Below are 17,711 nucleotides of genomic sequence, written 5' to 3' on the forward strand. Positions count from 1 at the left end.
CCACCACCACTAGTGAGTGCTTCACATCAGCATATCTTTTCAAGGCTATCCCTACAAGACAAAGGGGTTAGAAACTGATAAATAAAAGCTGAGATTTTCTTTTTATTGCTCTGCCCTGTAGGCTAGCTGCAGGATTGACAGTTTCTCCTTTCTCACCTCTCCCAACTTTCCTCCCCATCAAGACAGGGCTCATGAATGTGGTCTAACTTCAAGGAATTTTCAGTGCTAAGTAACTGGACACAAACAGTCGAGATTAGACACAGACATCTGGGGGCTTTGAGTGTGCCCCTCCTTGCCTTCTCAGCCATTCCCTTTTCTGTTTTTTGCGGTCCTTCGAATTGCTGCTGTGTGCTGTGGTTTTGTGAAACTACGTACAGATGTGTTTAAATGGGGGCACATTGTCAAGTGTTTCGTTTGATGAGATTTTAGGTGCCTGACTCGCACGTGGGAGCAGATTAAAATTAAATTGCTGGAGTGGGTATTACCTTGAGCTGTGTGGCCTACCTTTTTGAGGAAGGTTGCTGCCACTGGGGCAGGGATGATGGCATGGCTCCTGGACTGGGTCAGCTGGGACCTGCCCTGAAATTTGAGAGCTTTGGCTCTGAAATATTAAAATAACCTGAAGTTGTCATCACTTTATGTTAAAGTTAACGTGTTGGGCTGAAACCTTTGGCAGCCCAAGAGATGCTTCCCAACTGATCTCTCTGGCTGTAGGGATAACATCTCCTGTCTGTGCACTGGGGTGCACGGTAGAGGAGGCTGCCAACCTGCCTTGAGCCAACAATTTCAGTCTTCTGCTGTAAAAGCAGCGGAGCCCTAAAGCTCTGTGTCTCAGATCATACATCTGCTTATATTATGCCATTCGTGTATACATATGCGCAATCCCATGTGTGTTCACATACAGGAATGATTTGTCTTTACAGATCATGATAATTTCAGGTATAAAGACGTTAGTTACTTGCTTTGCTGGCAGTATCAATGTGCTTTTTTCTCCTCAGGATACAATAGCCCATATTCATTACTATCAGGGCTGATCATTCGTCTATATGTATTTGTATTGCTCTCAAAGGAGTTTGAAGGATGAATCCATAGTTTGTGAGGTGCTCTGATATATACTGCTGTTCAAGTAGGGAATTGTAATAGAGCTTGCTTTTCTCTGTTACTCACTACACTGCTATTTTTCTCCTCATTCACAGTCTTGTCTCTTGCAGATCCTCTCCCTGTGCTCATCTTGGGGATGAAGAAAATGCTGTTCTGTAAGTAGATCTGTAATATAAAGGGCAAAGTTTATTAATGATATCTCACAGAATTTGGATCCCTAGTTCTGTGCCAGGATGCAGTTTTATGGAAGAGATGCACTTAAAAATAACACTTCATGCTCCATCACTTACACATTTTACAAACCATTCTTTTAAAGTTCAGTTTCTAAAGCCCATACATACTCTCTTCCTGAAGAATTCCTGAAATTCAGGTGAAAAATCCGAAGGCTCAGGTGACTCCTTGTATTCGTTCGGCCAACGTGTTACAAGGAACATAAGCAAGAAAGGAGACATTTCAGTGCTTTTCTCTCTTTGGAGGGCCTGGTTTATGGGATGTTGCAGTGACACCTGGTGGAAAACAGTGTTGGAACTCTAAGAAAAATTTCTGCATCATAAAACAAGTTGTTCATTTGAATAATATCTTTAATGTTATTATTTTACTAACTATCTATATTGCTGTAATGATTAGAGCCCATTTGTGCAAGGTATGCATGTACTACATATATACAGGTGTGCAAATGCTCACCTCCCAGAATTACCAGCATCAGTAGTAGCAAATCTTTCCAGTTATAAGGAAAGGGTTGGTTATGTGTATTCAATAGTAATCAAATGTCCTTGCCCTAAGAGCCAAATGCCAACATTTTTATAAACTGCCGACTGCTTCTTCAGGCTCTCAGCTGCACCTTGATTACATTTCTCACCAGGTTCTTAACTTGATCCCTCCTTCTCCCCTCCCACTGCTCCTCCCTATACATTACCAAACAAGACCCAAATCATCCTAACAATCAATTAGTTCCTAAAAAAAAAAAAAAAACAAACCAAAACAAAGTAGTAATGAATAATTAAATGCAATTAAAAGAATTTTTTTAAAAGACTGTACTTAAACATACTTGTTTACCTGGGCTACATCTAAGCTAGTAATTTAAATCTATGCCAGGCACGATTCTTATTCCAGAGTGACCACATAGATCAACTGTTAGAGTTGTCCCTGGCTGGTTTTGGTGCACATCAGCACTAGCCAAATAATATCTGGGAACAGTTTGGGTTATAGTAAAACCTAGGAGCCATTCCCCACATGTATTTCAGCTGTGGCTATCCTCTCTTGGAGTATGAGTGAGTTTTAAAGTGTGGATGTGAGTTATCCCATGCCACCTGCTAGGGTATGGGTGTGGGTACATTTAATTTACTGGTGTAGACCTGCTAGGCCTAGAGACCAAAGCCTGAGGGTCCTAAATCTCCCCCAAAGATCTATCCAAAGCACAAAGTGCTCTGCCTCAGGAAGACATTGCAGCCTACATCTCCCTGTCATCAGCTTTCTCTTCAGTTTTGCTGTTCATGTGAGCTCTGATGAAGCTTCTTCAGCCAAGATGAGCTGGATTAGCAAAGAGCTACTATTTAAGCAGTCAGACTAAACTGGCTTATTTTGGCTGGAGCTAAGGAGTTCCCTCTTAAGCAGCTTTGCTGATGGGTTGGAGTGGGGGCAGTATCCTTCTGGAGTGGAGAACTGACAAGTAAATGGGGCAGTAACTCCCCTTCACCTGTGTAGCTGAAAGCTAAGTTCACCTTAGATGAGTTTTACTCTTGTCTAGGAGTTGCCTTGAGTAGTGGTGAGGAGGCTGAGATAATGCACAAGGAAACCTTCAAAGGCTTCACAGGACAAGTGGAAGAAAAGGAAGGAGCCTGCTCCACAAAGCCTTTCCTTCCTCTGACCACCTTTGAGCCATGTGCTTGGCAATATCCATTGGCTCTCTCCAGCCCAGCTTATCCTTTCCTCCTGCCTTGGTGCCTTTAGCTCCCTTCACCTACCATGCGTGGGCACAGCAACACATGGGGCTGTGCTGCAGCCTGCATCGGAGAGAACAGCATCAGGTCAATGCTAACCAATTTGCTTCTGTTGTTGCTGGGTTAGTGATGATAACCAGATTCTCAGCCTGGTTTATCCCATGACTGCAGGAATGTTCACCTGGCAAGTAAGCAGGGCTTGGGAAGGTGTGGTGGAAAAGCAGGTCTTCTCTTTAAGCAGCAATGACAGGATGTGTCAGATAAACTGATCATCAAAATGCCATGTTATTTATAAAATAGCACATTTTATTTATAATGCATAATACACATGCCCACTCATGTAGAGACCCCCTAGCAGATTGGCTCTGGTTAGTTTGTGTCTACGTTGCATCAGAAGGCAGACAGGGGTCAGGTTTGAGTGGTATATTGGGGTGGAAATGGAACATTTGGAAACAGTCATTAAAATAGAGAAATAATTAATATTTTTATACTGACTGATATGAACTGTAGTGTTCTAACAAGGTTATTCATCACACAAATTTTCTTGGTTGTAACCACTTGAGAATATTTAGAAATAGCTTAATCATAGTAGAAATGAAGACGAGACGAGTTTTCTCTCTCTCTTTCCTTGTTTCCATGTTGCTTGGAGCACCTGATTAAAAGCATTGCACTTAGTTTCCTCTTTACGTTAATGATATTTATGTAAGGAGATACGCTGACTTTCATTGGTCAACTCTTTTGTTTCAGTGGTTTAATAAGAAACTATGAAATAGATGTTGTGCAATTTCAAGACTAGTGCTCCAGGAAGCAGAAAAGTTGTTGAAGGAACAGAGTGTAAACAATGATTTGAAAATATTTAATAAACTGAAATGCAGAAATTTCATAGTCGTGCCTCCGTCATCTAGACTAAAAGGAGTTCGTATGGCCAAGTCAAGGAAAGGATCAGACTGATAAGTGAAATCGTTCAAGTTATGAGGAACACTTGCCTGTGGGATCTCCTGCTAAACAGATTTGCTGCTTTTTACTGTGTATGGATTTCTGCAGTGCACTGTACTTTCTCAAAAAATTGCCAAAACTTATGCACAAGTAACCTGGTAAGTTTTGAAAACCTGTACTTAATATTTTGAAACATAGATGGTTGCTAGCAGTGTAAGAATTTTCTATTACATATCAGCTTTTTCAAAATTATTTTAAAGAACGTATCTGAGTAAAAGTAGAGTTTGAGAACTAAATTTAACATTTGAATTTGTGGAACCTGGTAAGGAAGAAATCCCCTTAACCAGATTGCATGGATTTTCATTTTATATTTTCTTTATATACTTATGTTCCAACAGCTCCTGAAATTACTATAAATGCTAAAAACCCTGGAGGGTAGAGGAGAGAAATTACTTACCAATTTCTGTCTAGTCTATGACTTTTCTTACATTAAATTAGGAAAACTGTAAATTCATAAGAAGTTATCTGGGAATCTGTGGCTTGCAGAATTATCCTGAACTGGTTTCAGCTTCTTTTTTAAGTCATCTGTGCTTTAAATTGTGGATGTTTCTTTAAGTATTAAAGTGGTTGGATCCTTCATCTTATGCTTTCTTAGTGTTCCTTTGAGTAGTCGAGTGGAATTTATTATTTTTCCTTCTACTGATGCATGACGAAGATAAGCAAGACCTCTTAAATCCAAACAATAATGAGGCTTTCAGGAGTTACCTCCTTATTTCTATTTGCCTGAAATGCTGATGCTGTTTAGAAGACCGTGTACCTTTGCTCTGTAAAAAGGACATTTTGTGCCTTGGGGCTAACTAACTGTGGACATCTACTGCAGAGGACTATCACCTGCTCCATTTTATTTCATACCTTTGTCTGACAGTTCCTGTAAAACTATTTCTAACTCTTGCACCAGTGAAAGAGTTAATTGCCTTCCCTGATGGAAGCCTATCATGCAGTGATAACTTTAATGGGGAACCTTTGATTTAAGCTTAAATTAATTCAGAATAAGAAATAAGTTGCTCTTTCTCTCGGCTTTGAAAGACAGGAAAATCGCATTCATGTTCAGTGAATGTATTGTGTAAGGGATTCAGATGAGAAAAGTATAATCTTGGAGTCTGAGAGCTGTAAATCTTATTTTTCGCCTCCAGTCTACTTATTGTGTTCACATTTGCTTTGTGACACTTTTGATTCTCACTGTTGTCACGGTGTGCCCAGCATGCTGAAAATTTCTTCCTGAGAGTTGTTTTATTAAGGGTGCTCTTACCTGTTTGCAGGGCAAAACTTAAGACCTAATATTCAGCTTCTCCAAGGTTGTTAGCTACATCCTCAAGTCATTTGCACTTCACAGGCAGTGACTAGTTTTGCACACTTTGAATGATGTGAAAGAACAGGCGCCTTAGCTCGAGAGCACTTTTGGGAGGAGAGGAAGGGTGGTCACCATATGGTTGTGTAAAACCCCTTCAAAAGGAGGCCAGATAAAAGGTGTTTAGCTTGAAGGAAGGTCTTTCAGCTCCCAAGAGGTCAAAGACACTTGGCTTTGTCATTTATGCCCAACATATTTATGAAGCATTTGTTATTGACTCAGTGAACCAGAATCAGGAGATGAGAGCCAAATTCCTACCTGAGGTAATTTAATTAACACCAACTGATTCTGCCGATGTCCTTGTTTGATGGTACTCTGAAATTAGTCTCAAGTGAGAAGCTACTGGTGTGGCAACAATAAATTTCTTCAAATGAGGAAGCGTTACTCAAAGAAGATTTGTTTTACAAGAAACCAATGCTTTGATGTATTTTTATCAAAGAATTATGGGGAAACATTTTGACTCTTTATAAAAATGTATGTATTTCTCTTACAGGAAGGAGAACTTGGAATTACTAACCTTTGCAATGTTAGTGACATCACAGGAGCCGTGAGTAATTGTTTACTTTGTTAATTACTGACATTTTATGTTACTGCTATTTGAATAAAATGGGTACAATGATTGTATTGTCAAAGACTTCACGTAAATGTGCACGGTTGCCTGTCTGGCATAAGTCAGTAGGTTATGTGCTTAGATTTGGCTCAAATTATTAAGACAAGACTATCTTTTTTGTTTAAAGAAATTGTGTAAAAGGTGTGGATCTCTGCTGTGAGTCATGTTTACATCTGTGATCTACAAAGTTCAAAATCACTCAATTTTGAGAAAATGAGTCAAAAACTAATGTTCCCTCCAAAATGCAAGTCGTTGACTGTTTTATTCAGCTACCTTTGTACAGTTAAGTGGTTTATTTTGTTTTCTCAGTGATGCGATGGGAGAAAACTTAAAATGACAATTGTTCAAGTGGTTTGTTTTGTTTTCTCAGTGATGTGATGGGAGAAAACTTAAAATGACAATTGTTGAGAATTTAGAGTTCTGTAGGACTTCAAATGCTTCTGTCTGTTCTGGGGGGCTTTTTAGCTTAACATGAGCTTTCCATAGCAGCATTCTGGTGAGGACCTCAGCTGATGTTCTCCTAGTTCAGGTTTCAAATGGAACTCAAGCTGGCAGTTATACATATTCTTTGAAGAGCGCTGGAGAATTCAGTCGTCAATATTTTCCACAGAGACTAGTGGGAAGCAGTCTCTCAGTGCCTGGTGTCTAGCGAGGCTGGGTCATTTACGATGCCAGGACCATAAAAGGCTGTGTTGTCATGACAATACATAGCAAGGTTCACTTGCCTATTTAGGTTACTGTGTATGTTTGCTCAGTGTTATCAAGTCTTACTATTTTTTCATGAGGCTTTGCAATGCTTGATATCAGATTCTCCTGCTTCCAAAGTTGTTCCTCTCCAGCATCCCTTTAAAAAGAAAAATGTGCATGACCATTAAGAAGTGAATGGGACAGAATGAACAAGAAAGGTCCAACATCAAATCCAAACCACATAATATTTATTACATCTTTGAAAACTCATGGTTTTAAAGGCGATGCCTTGCCTGTTGGAGAGCGAGGGGCTTGTGTTGAACAGCTTTCCATCATGCCTGGCTGTGCCGCATACCACATACTGCATATCTGTAACCTCTCCACAGAGAGCAAGTGGTAAAATAAAGCTGGGAGAGAGGGAGCACTGGCTACGCTCCTCATGGCTGGCTGGGTGACCCATGCCCAGAGCAAGACTGCAGATGGGCAGTCTTAGCCAGTGCTCCTTCTGCCCCTGGAGCTGTGCATCAGCCCTTTCCCAAGGCCCATGCAAAGCTGGGCACTCTCCCCAGGTGACAGTCACGGTCTGCTCAGGTGTCCTGCAGTCCTTTTACTGCTTTCAGTACATACGAGGGTGTCGAAATCCTTACCAGAGCTGAACAGGTAGTTGAACATTTACTGTTTTGTGCAAACCAATCTCTAAGAATGATTTATTTTTTCTTCTGCTTTATATTTGATTTTACATTGAGAAGGACACTATACAACATAACTCCCTTACTTTAGTACCTGAGTACCTATAATCTTTGGTATATTTAATAATTTTGTTACAAAGTTTAGGTGCCATAAATGCCTATTTGATTGCTAAGGAAACAGGGCATGAAGGAATGAAGCGACTTGGTCATGCAGAATGTTTTACTGCAGCTGGAAAGTGAACTATTGTCCTCACTCTTAGGACTGGAGTATCTCTCGTCTTTAAAAATGTGCTTTCAAAGTTGTTTTTAAAGCCACCATCTGTCTTTGCAGTGCACACAGGGATGTCAGTTTTGGAATGCAACGGTGCAAATCAATTGCCCACTGCAATGTGTGAGTATTGCCTTAGCCTTGGCTCTATAGCACTTGTCTCCTGTCCATCATGTACCTTATCCAATGGCAGATGTGGAAAACCTAACCAGAGCAGTGTTTCTATGAAAAGATGTAATGTCCACTTTTTTCTCTCAGTATATTTATAAATTCTCTTTTAGGAAGATAATAATTCTTGCTATGAGGTTACCTGTAATATCAAAAGTTTTCATTGTGTTTGTCAAAATGTGGGGACATTTTACAGTTCATTAAGCTCAACCACTCACCCAGGTTTTCAGGCAATGAGAAAGAACTAGTGCTTTTCAGGATTTTACTCTGCTGGGGCCTGTCTCAGAGTTGTATGCAGATGTAGATGAAGCACATGATTTTTACTAGATTGTTATTTCTTGCTTTTGCTAAACCGGATGGATGAGAGTTAGCATTGGTCTGGGACAACTGCCATGATAGTTTTTAAACTGCTGTTTTTTCTGGACCTCTTGAACACCCAAAGCTCATTCATCCTTGCCATCATTTTAATGTTGACTTTCTGGTTTTTCAAGTGTGGGTTTTCCTTCTTTCATGATTTGCCAGTGAAAAGGTTTTGTAGTGTACTTTTACTGTAAGAAACTTCTAATTAATTGATATTTGTTTGAAATACTCTGTGATTATATTTATGCTAATCCTGCATTTTATTGATTTGCTTCTTGGCAGAACAAGACGTACACCAGAGCATGTGAGGTAAGTTAAATGCTATCAGATCAACAAAAAAAAAATCATGATTTCAGTGATTACTATGTCCACACAGCGCTAAGAAACACAATGTAGATGATACACAAACTTATCAATCCAGGTCTAATTGTTTCGTGCTCCCTAAAGCTGAAGAATGAATTAAGTACCTGAATCTTTTCTTTCCAGCATGGTAGCTAAGGACATGTTTGTGTTAAAAACTGCTGTGTGGCAAAGACTATTGCTTTAAAGAGAGAAGGTTAATCACACCAGTATGGAAGGCAGTACAGACCTCTTTAAACTATGTTCTAGGCTCTCACAGGAGTCTTGTTCTATCCAGTTTTTCATTAATGCCATCAAAGACGATTCAGATAGAATGCTTATCAAGACTGGTGTGAAACCAGCTCGGTGAGAAATGGAAACAAGGAGTGGGAGCTAGAAGACAAAACACACTCTTGACTGTGTACAGAGTCTGAACAAAGTAAAATGCAATTCTGTAAGGTGCACCATATTACCCTTTAGGAAGAGATCTCAAATGGGGAGTGCCTGCTCTGTGCTGTGGACGGACTGGCATTTACAGTAATAAGTATGAGGCAACAAAGAGCTGCTAAAGAGATGATGCCTGTCTGGGGCCCTTTTAGCATGAACACAGAGTGTAGGATGAGATGGGGATAAGACAATTGCAGAATTGTGTTTGGGACTGTTGAGACCTCAGTATGAAGGTTGTACCCAGATGAGGGCAACACACGTCAAGCAGGTGATGGAGGAGTTGAAGGGAATCCCGAGTAGAACACAGACCTATTGGCAAGATGGAAATCTGGTTGAAAGGATTGATTTTTTTAATGCTTTTTAATCTGTGAAATTGTGACCATGACAAAAGTTTACAAATACTCTAAATGGTGGTTTTGGAGTGTAGGAACAGTCCAAGAGATAACCAACTTATTTTTGTAGAAACACAGAATTAGTGTGGGGAGTTTTTTGTTCTTGTTGGTTTTGGGATTTTTATTTTGCTTCTCTGGACACACAATATGCCAGTTAAATTCCCTAACTCTGCAAGGGCTTTTGCGGGATTACCTTTCTACTGGCTCAGCTGGCTGACTTGACTCTCCACATGGTCAGGCGAGTGCCAGGTCACTGCACGCAGAGGACCAGGTCATTGGAGTCTGCCGGGGAAAGGAGTGGGAGTAAGAGTAGGAATTTTCCTTTGGCATTGGCTCAGCTCTGTCATGTGACTACACCTTGGGACTGAAATCTGGTAGTATTGCTCCTGCTAGGTATTACCTCTCACCTAGGAACAGGGGACTGCCACTGAATTCGGTGGGAATATTCACAAGAAAGGGCAGCAGAATCTGACTCATACAGGGGCAGTTCTGATCGATGGAAAATATATGAGGATTTCTTGTTTTCAGGCAGAGCAGATGGCAAATTTCCCTCAAAATTTCTAAGACTACGAGCTTTAGTAATCCTCTTACCTCAAGCAAAAATTGATTTATGGTTGGGACAAAGATCAGAAGAAGAAAGAAATACATGACAAAAACCAAATGGTCAGAAACATCTGTGTTAAATGAAGCAGAAGGCACTATGAATCAGCATGTAATCTGGGGACACTACCCTCTACAAACTAAAATCTCGGTTGTAAATGAAAGCTCCAGGGTACGATTGATAACTGATGTCTGCTAATACCCAGATCTTTGTCTGCTAACAGTCATGATAATCCACTTGGAAGTATTTTATTTCTCTGAATACAAAAACATTGGAAAAATCTTTTTAAGTGCTTGCACTTGGCACTGAATGCCTAGACGTGAGATAATGTATATAGGAATATACTGCTAAGCAAATTTTTAAGTCCATCTCAGCTGCCACTGTGTTGTCTGAAATATAACATGCCTTATCAGTTTCCATAGGGTGCCGCAAGTGTATATCCTGGAATCACAGGAAGAGTAATTAAAAAAAATTGCTCACTTAACATCATGAATTGCTTCCGAATGATCTAAAGGTTAATTATCACTTGAAAGGTAGCTGCTATATGAAGCAAACGTCAAGATTTTGTAGACCGAATGAACCTGCAGAATAAAATGAACCCAAGTAAAATACCTGTCTAGAAAAGCTCAAACCATCACTTCTCGAAAGTTTTGGCTTCCAGGAGATTCAGTCTTGCATGTAATTTTTAAGCACTGAGATCCACCTGGAAAATGTTACTACCTCTTCTTAAGTTCTCTACCTATAAAGCGGAGCAACACTATATCTATGTTCCCTACCTAAACTGATAACTCTTAGAAATGTTCTGTTCTCAGGATGTGAGTGTGAAGAACTCACTGCCCTGGGGTATTTGTTGTGTTTCCAGGTTGTAGACACGACTGTAGCAGAAGGAATAACTATTAACAAGGAAGCATGAATTAGGCATGACTGCTCTTACAAATTATTAATTTCAACTATTTTGAAAATTCACTGGAAGTATATTTGTAAGAATGTTCCTCATTCATAGGAAATACATGAAGCGGAAAAGGGTGAAATCCAACATGTGGAACATACCATTAACAAGTTAAAAACCATTACTTCCTAACTCCATGGTTGCCACTGAAGTCTATTTCCAACTTTAATGTAGCCCCATACTTGCGCTTTTCACAAAGGGACAGTGTGTAAGGAGGAATACCCTAATTCAGTGTCCAGTGAATTGATGGAAAGGCTCTCGGGAAGCTCTTTGGAGTGAGTTTGTGGTACTGCTATTTTTTAGAATGTGTAATGATTTCCACAGGGTTTGTATGTATTCAAAATGTCTGCAGGATTTGTATGCATTTAAAATGTGTCTGCATAATGCTGGGAGGAATTTTGCCTCTACGCAAAACTAACCAGTGAGTTCTGTACCCCATACAGAGAGTTTCCTGTAAGTTTGGCTGTAGCCGTGCAGAGGATGCATATGGAGTCGAAGCACAGAGTAAGTCCGAATAGAGTCCTGTGTCCAATTCACAGTCTGACAAAGTCCATTTTAAGATTATAGTCTTGTTCTATTACCTGGATTTCTTTGAAAAAATAGGAATGTCTTGAGTGTTTTCATTCATCAAGAGAATTACTACTACTCTTGTTTCTTTTAACAAGTACAATGAAGTTAACTCTGTCCTACAGTAAAACTTTTTTCCCTCCCTTTCATGGACCTGAGACTTGTTGAATCCAGTCTCAACTGTTTAAGATGATACTTTGTTGAGCACGTGTCCTTGACCTGTCTGCTATCTTGAAATCGTTGCAGAAAGCCCCATAACTTACGTGGGAACGATTGTGCCAATACAGTGTTGAAATAGGTCCCTTGAAAATCTCTTCAGAAGTCTCCTATACCTTCTCTAGATCTCTATTCAGCAAAATTTTACCAAGTATTTGTAACTAAAAGTGCATTTACACAAGCACAGAGTTGTAGTCACATTTGCTTGGCCCAGTTCAGGCTTACTTATCAAACTATCTTTAAAATGTCATGTGATTTATTCAGCAACATTTTCAATATATTCTTTGGGATTGGCGGTGTAATAGGCTTTTACCCTTAAGACCCAGGGATTGCCATGAAAGGTTTTTTCCTACTGTTGTGTTGTATTTTCCCCTCAGACTACTTGAACAAGCCTAGAGCACCTTTTGCATCTACCGTTGGAAGCCACAGTGTCACATTAGGGTGGAAGCCAGCTAACATCTCTGGGGTGAAATATATCATCCAGTGGAAGTTCAATCAGCTCCCTGGAGACTGGAGGTACACAGAGGTAAAGAAGGATTCTTCCTTTTACTTTGCAAGGAAATAGGTTCTTCTCTGGTCTTCATCTGATGTTAGAAAAATATTGGATAATATGTTAGGCACACAGAAGAGGCTTGCAAAATCATGAGTAATATGGAGAAGCTGAGAAGTGGACAATTATTCCCTGTTTCCTCCTACACAGGAACTAGGGCCTTTGATGGAAACTAGCAGGTAGCAGATTGAAAACTAGCAAATGAAAGTATTTCCTTGCTGAACGTGTAGTTAAAATGTTCAGCTGCCTCCTGGCACGTGTGGATATTAAATTACTGAATTTAAACTCCTAAATATTAAAATTACTAAAATTATTAAATGGGGTTTGAAAAGTGCTGGACAAATTAATGGAAGAAAAAATTGAGTTCTACTAAATGCAAACATTGCCATTGTTTCATGTTGAGCCATGCTTATAAAATGCCAAGACTGAGAGTATTCGCGAGAAATATCACTGTAGGCTTTCATTTTTCACTCCTTTCCCTAGAGAAATTTTTTTGGTTCTTGTCAAAGACACAATACTTGGCTAGATAGATATTTGTTGTGATTCAGTACGGTTATTCTCATATTATGTTCTCTTGCGTCAACTATACACTTGTTATCTTGCCAGCATCTCTGTTGGACCAATTTACAGAGCGTGGCAAGTTGGTACCACAAATGAAAGGTAAAGATAATTTGCTAAGCAGGAAGTTCTTCTGAATTAATCATTGGTGAAATAATGGGAAACAATGACTTCAGACCATAAATATTTTAGGGTAACTAGGAGCCTTTGGGTTGTAAAGCTGTAGTATATGTATCAAAAGTTTAAAATGCATTGCTGGTAATATGTTATTATTTTAGTTTTTTTACCTTATTCTTAAAATTTACTATTATATTGCATCCAGCCTTCCATCCATCCACTTATTGTTTAGATTTGGTAGCACGGTCTAAAGAAGAGAGAAGAGAAAAAGCTCTGAAAGGATGTAAAATCAAAGTCTATGCTGAAAATAACTCCCAGAATTTCCTCTTGTTTAAACTTAGGATGCTGCACTTTTGTATCCTGAAAAATGTATGTTGTTGTATGAGACCTCTTTTGCCCTGATAACACCCTACGTAGTAACTGCAGCTGGAGGAAGAAAAAAAAAATGATTGTGTCTGTGCATTAATCTAGGTAGTATCTGAAACTTCATATACAGTCAAAGACCTTCAAGCCTTCACAGAATACATGTTTCGAGTAATTTGGATCATTACATCTCAACTGCAGCTTCATTCTCCATCTAGTCCCAGTTACCGGACACGTGCTTTTGGAGGTAATGAATTGCACTGTTAATTGCATCTTTCAGGTCCGTATCAGAAACATTTAGGGTTCCTTGTTGTTTCTTTCACAGAAAACATTGATGCTTAATATTCAGAGTAATGTGTATGATGTCTGTTGGATAGCTGTGGAAGACCAAACTAAAATACTACAGGTCCTTTTTATTTGAACTAGAAAATTTAGGGCTGCTTCCGGCTTTTAGTTTTAAAAATGTGCACAGAAAAGTACATGGTCAAAATTGTGAGGGCACAATGGAGACTTCTGTGCATAATTATGCGTGTTAACTTTTTGACTGAAATACACACGTGTTTTTCTGGAGACTAAAAAATGTTAACCATTGCTGAAATTTTAAGTTGTCCTTAATCATATTTATTAGATTAAATGAATTAACAGGTATGAAACATAAAAATGTACCTAAAAAAAGAAAAACCATTAATGTCTTGAATGCCATCCCAGAGTCAGTTATTTCTGTCTCTTGCAGCTCCTGCAACAGCTCCTGTCATTAAAGATATTCAGAGTTCAAGTCCAAACACTGTGGAAGTTAGTTGGTCTCCGCCACTTTTTCCGAATGGATTGATTATTGGATATAACTTGCTCCTGACCAGTGAGAATCACGAACTGTTGAGAGCCTCAAGAGGGCATAGCTTTCAGTTCTACTCCACCTTCCCAAACAACACTTACAGGTACAAAAAGAAAAGATAGCCAACGTGGCCCAGCGTGCTGTACCACTTCTGGCCCAGATAGTACAGGGTATGCCTAAATACCACTTCTGCACAATTACGCTGTTTACTTACGTTCTTGCCAAAAGCAAGGGTACCTTCCTTGAGACAACAGAGTTATTCTGGATGAGTTGGCTGCTTATGTGGAAGTCAGATGGGGAGGAAGGAAAAGCAATTTGATATTGGGCCAGCAGGCTGCATTTTGTTAGCTGCTGTTTTTCATTTTTTAAAGCCTGTGTGGCACTTTTTCAGTATATTCAGGGAATGGTAAAGCAGTCCTCTCTAGTCCTTTAAGCATCTGGAAAAATTCCTTCATTTTTAATAAATACTAAAGCCTACATTCTGTTTGGACTGGTGGGTACAGATCTTGCTTTGAAATGAAATTGAGCTGCTCTTCTGATTCTGAAACCCCATTTTAAATTTTAATTTAGAAGATTCTGTTGTTGTCCCACATTTAGGGAATTCAGATTCTGGTTAGTTTTATTTTTATTATAAATTCCACAGGGTATTTATATTTAAATGGGTGTTTTCTGAAAGTCAAATACTTCTGTAGCAGCTGTCCTACTTGATAAAATGTTTCTCAGGCGGTCTTTCAAATGAAACCTGCAAACCAAAACCTGTTTCTTTGGTTCATTGTAGGTTCAGCATTGTAGCAGTTAATGAGGTTGGTGCTGGACCCCCTGCTGAAGCCAACATCACAACTCCAGAATCCAAAGGTACAAGAGTAGCAGAGTTCTTATCGCTGTCTGTTCCTGGGGACAAAGTCATGTTTGTCGGGCTGCTGTGTACCTGGCAGAAGAGAATAATATTTAGACTGTAAACAGTGCATGACAAGGAGTTGTACACTGAGGAGTCAATAGCATATCAGAGAGAGTCCTGTTCTTTGGCTGTAGATATTATTAGGCTATACAACATGGTAATAACCCAAGATCCTGGTAGACCCAAACAAATTTGCCCTGAGTTGTATCACAGATCAAAAACATCTCAGTGGTCCGAAACAGTGATTGAGAGGACACGCTTCCATTTTCTAGATGAGATTTTAACAGCTGACAAACAAATGTATTTCTTCTAATAATATTAAATACTTAACATGAAACTCTTCTGTCAAAACATCGTCAATTATCTCATGCCAAATATGTGAAATCATATCAATTTTTGTTGCTCTTTCATGGCTGTATTTATTTTACTAGATTAACTAATTATTAATGAAAGTCATGATACACTATGGGTATCACTCAAAGGATTGCAGAAATATTAATTAATTGCTAGGGAAATGTACATGCTGAGATAGAGCACAAGTGAGAATGAAATCAATGTTACCAAAATGTATCTTTAGAAAAGAAAACAAAGGACGCTCCCCTCCTCCTGAAGAAATTCACTTATCAAACACCTGGAAACTCTTCAACTCTAGCAAACACTTTAAGTCTGTCTCTGAATCGCCAGTCTTCTGCTACTGGTTAGAGAAATTGAACTTAGAATTTCTCCAGTACTTTTTAAAATATGACTTCTTTTTTTGTGATAGCTCAGAGACACTGATATGTCCTTATCTGGAGACTCCGCAGAGGTTTGCTCTAGGGTTGTCTGACTCTGAGCCGTAAACCTTTGTGACATTTGTGAAATGTCCAAACTGGTACCTCTGACTGTGTTCATTAAGTCAAGCCAATTACCAACCAATTAATTTAAGGTAGAAAACAAACAAATGACCCTACCCCAAAAAAACTACCTTCTGGGAGTGGGGAACCATCTGACATCTCCTTACTAGTCACCATGTAAAACTTCAGTTGATTCCCCCTGAATTGCACTGGCATGCGTTTTCTCTCTGTGCTAATGAGAAGAGTAACAACTGTTCCTCACGTATCAGCTTCAGAAATGGTGTTAGTGGATCAGATACTGAACTGCCTAGATCTGAATCCCGAGAACAGTTAGGGTAAGAATGTGATCTCTGGGCTAGATTGCAAGAAATGTCACTGGAAAAGAGATAAGGAAGTGATATTGCCTCCCTACTGTGCTTCGGAAACATCGTTACTGAAATGACTCGCTGCGTGTGCATCATATGAGAAATACATTCAGCTCAATCTCTGCAGGTTATCTGGGAATAAATTAGGACAGCATTTGATCACAGTCTTGTGATACCCATATGAGGAAATGGTATCTGATAGCAGACAGATGTTTAAACTAGAGCAAAAAAAAAAAAACGGAGGGAAGAATTATTTAGAAACCGAAAGTAGCCGAATTCAGACTTGAAATAATGCACCACTTTTTAAAATGAAGGTAACTACCTCGTGAACCAATTTAGCAGGAGACGTGTTAGATTTCCAGAGATCTGAGATTCAGAAGCAAGACTAGCTGTCTTTCCCAGAGCTATGCATAGCGCAGACAGAAGGTATGGATTTGCTGCGGAGGTTTTGATGTAAGTTACTTGGGCCTGTATAAGCATGAAGTCAGCTTATGTGACCAAAGCTCTCCTTCTTGACTTTAAAATCTGTGACTTATTAAAAAAATAAATAAATTAATCAACTTTGAAGCAGATCGTACTATCCCATTATCACCTTTATCTGTGAAAACTACTTGTTCCTTGCAAAAATCGCTGGTCAGCATGATGAAATACATGAAATAAACATACTTGCTTTGCTCTTCCCCAGCTCTGTAGGATAATATTCTAGTCTGACTGGGCTTTTCAAAGAGGTCCAGGGGGTCAAATATCCCTCTTCTGCTGTATCTCAGAGTCACAGGGATGTCTTAATGCCTTTGTTTCCTCAGGAGTCCGTAGGGCCTCATTTGCCCCAGCTTACTTTCGCTTACCAGGGACTCACTACTGTCACGGGAAATGACAGTGTGAAATTCATGTGGTGCATTGTCACCTGGGATGAGAAGCCAGAAGGCACCGTAATGGTGAATAACTCCGTCTTCAACACTCAAGGAGTTTTAGTCTGTCATTGCTGGTGTAAGAATATATTCATACATGTACATATGTGCGTGCATGTGTATATATGCATGTCCATTAATGATGTATCTGAGTTAGCAACATTCTTCTCTGTGCTGCAGTCATTTATCTGAATTCTGAATTCCTCTGTTTGTTAGTTAAGGAAAAAGCAACATGGCTCTTCCTATCCAGAAACCAGTCTTTAAGGAAGAGATACACAGAACATTTCCTCGAAGCTGCCCAGTGCCTGCAAAATGGTTTTATACACCACAACATTACAGGTAAAATCAGTCTGGGCTCTCTCCTTTTCTCTCAAGTATGACTTAGACCTCTGTGTTCACGAAGGACAGAGCGCACCTCACCTAGCCTGAGACAGTATCTAGCCTCCCTTCATACTCAATGGGGTGAAATAGGAACTTTCAGGACATGATTTGACCTATTTGAAATGACAGGCACTGGGAAGAGATAAATTGTTCTCCCCAGTACAACCTTTTCTTCACTGAATCCAGGCAGCTACTTCAGAGCTGGACTTTTACATAGTAGGTATCTAA

The 17,711-nt window shown here is 39.5% G+C and overlaps 1 protein-coding gene across 1 annotated transcript in view; it reads left to right on the forward strand.

Moving 5' to 3' along the window:
* Window positions 1-4,012: 4,012 nt before the first annotated feature.
* Window positions 4,013-17,711, forward strand: part of ROS1 (ROS proto-oncogene 1 , receptor tyrosine kinase) — a gene marked incomplete at its 3' end in the record, with an annotated part of 38,458 nt that continues 24,759 nt past the window's right edge. Inside the window, exons 1-10 of the mRNA XM_009701098.1 lie at window positions 4,013-4,135; window positions 5,879-5,932; window positions 7,703-7,762; window positions 8,450-8,476; window positions 11,339-11,399; window positions 12,056-12,204; window positions 13,375-13,513; window positions 14,000-14,201; window positions 14,877-14,953; window positions 17,319-17,441. Of these exons, the coding sequence (XP_009699400.1) occupies window positions 4,013-4,135; window positions 5,879-5,932; window positions 7,703-7,762; window positions 8,450-8,476; window positions 11,339-11,399; window positions 12,056-12,204; window positions 13,375-13,513; window positions 14,000-14,201; window positions 14,877-14,953; window positions 17,319-17,441 (1,015 nt within the window). The remainder of the gene's footprint in view (window positions 4,136-5,878; window positions 5,933-7,702; window positions 7,763-8,449; window positions 8,477-11,338; window positions 11,400-12,055; window positions 12,205-13,374; window positions 13,514-13,999; window positions 14,202-14,876; window positions 14,954-17,318; window positions 17,442-17,711) is intronic.

Source organism: Cariama cristata, unplaced genomic scaffold (genome assembly GCF_000690535.1).
Source record: "Cariama cristata isolate BGI_N322 unplaced genomic scaffold, ASM69053v1 scaffold5455, whole genome shotgun sequence".
Lineage (NCBI taxonomy): Eukaryota > Metazoa > Chordata > Aves > Cariamiformes > Cariamidae > Cariama > Cariama cristata.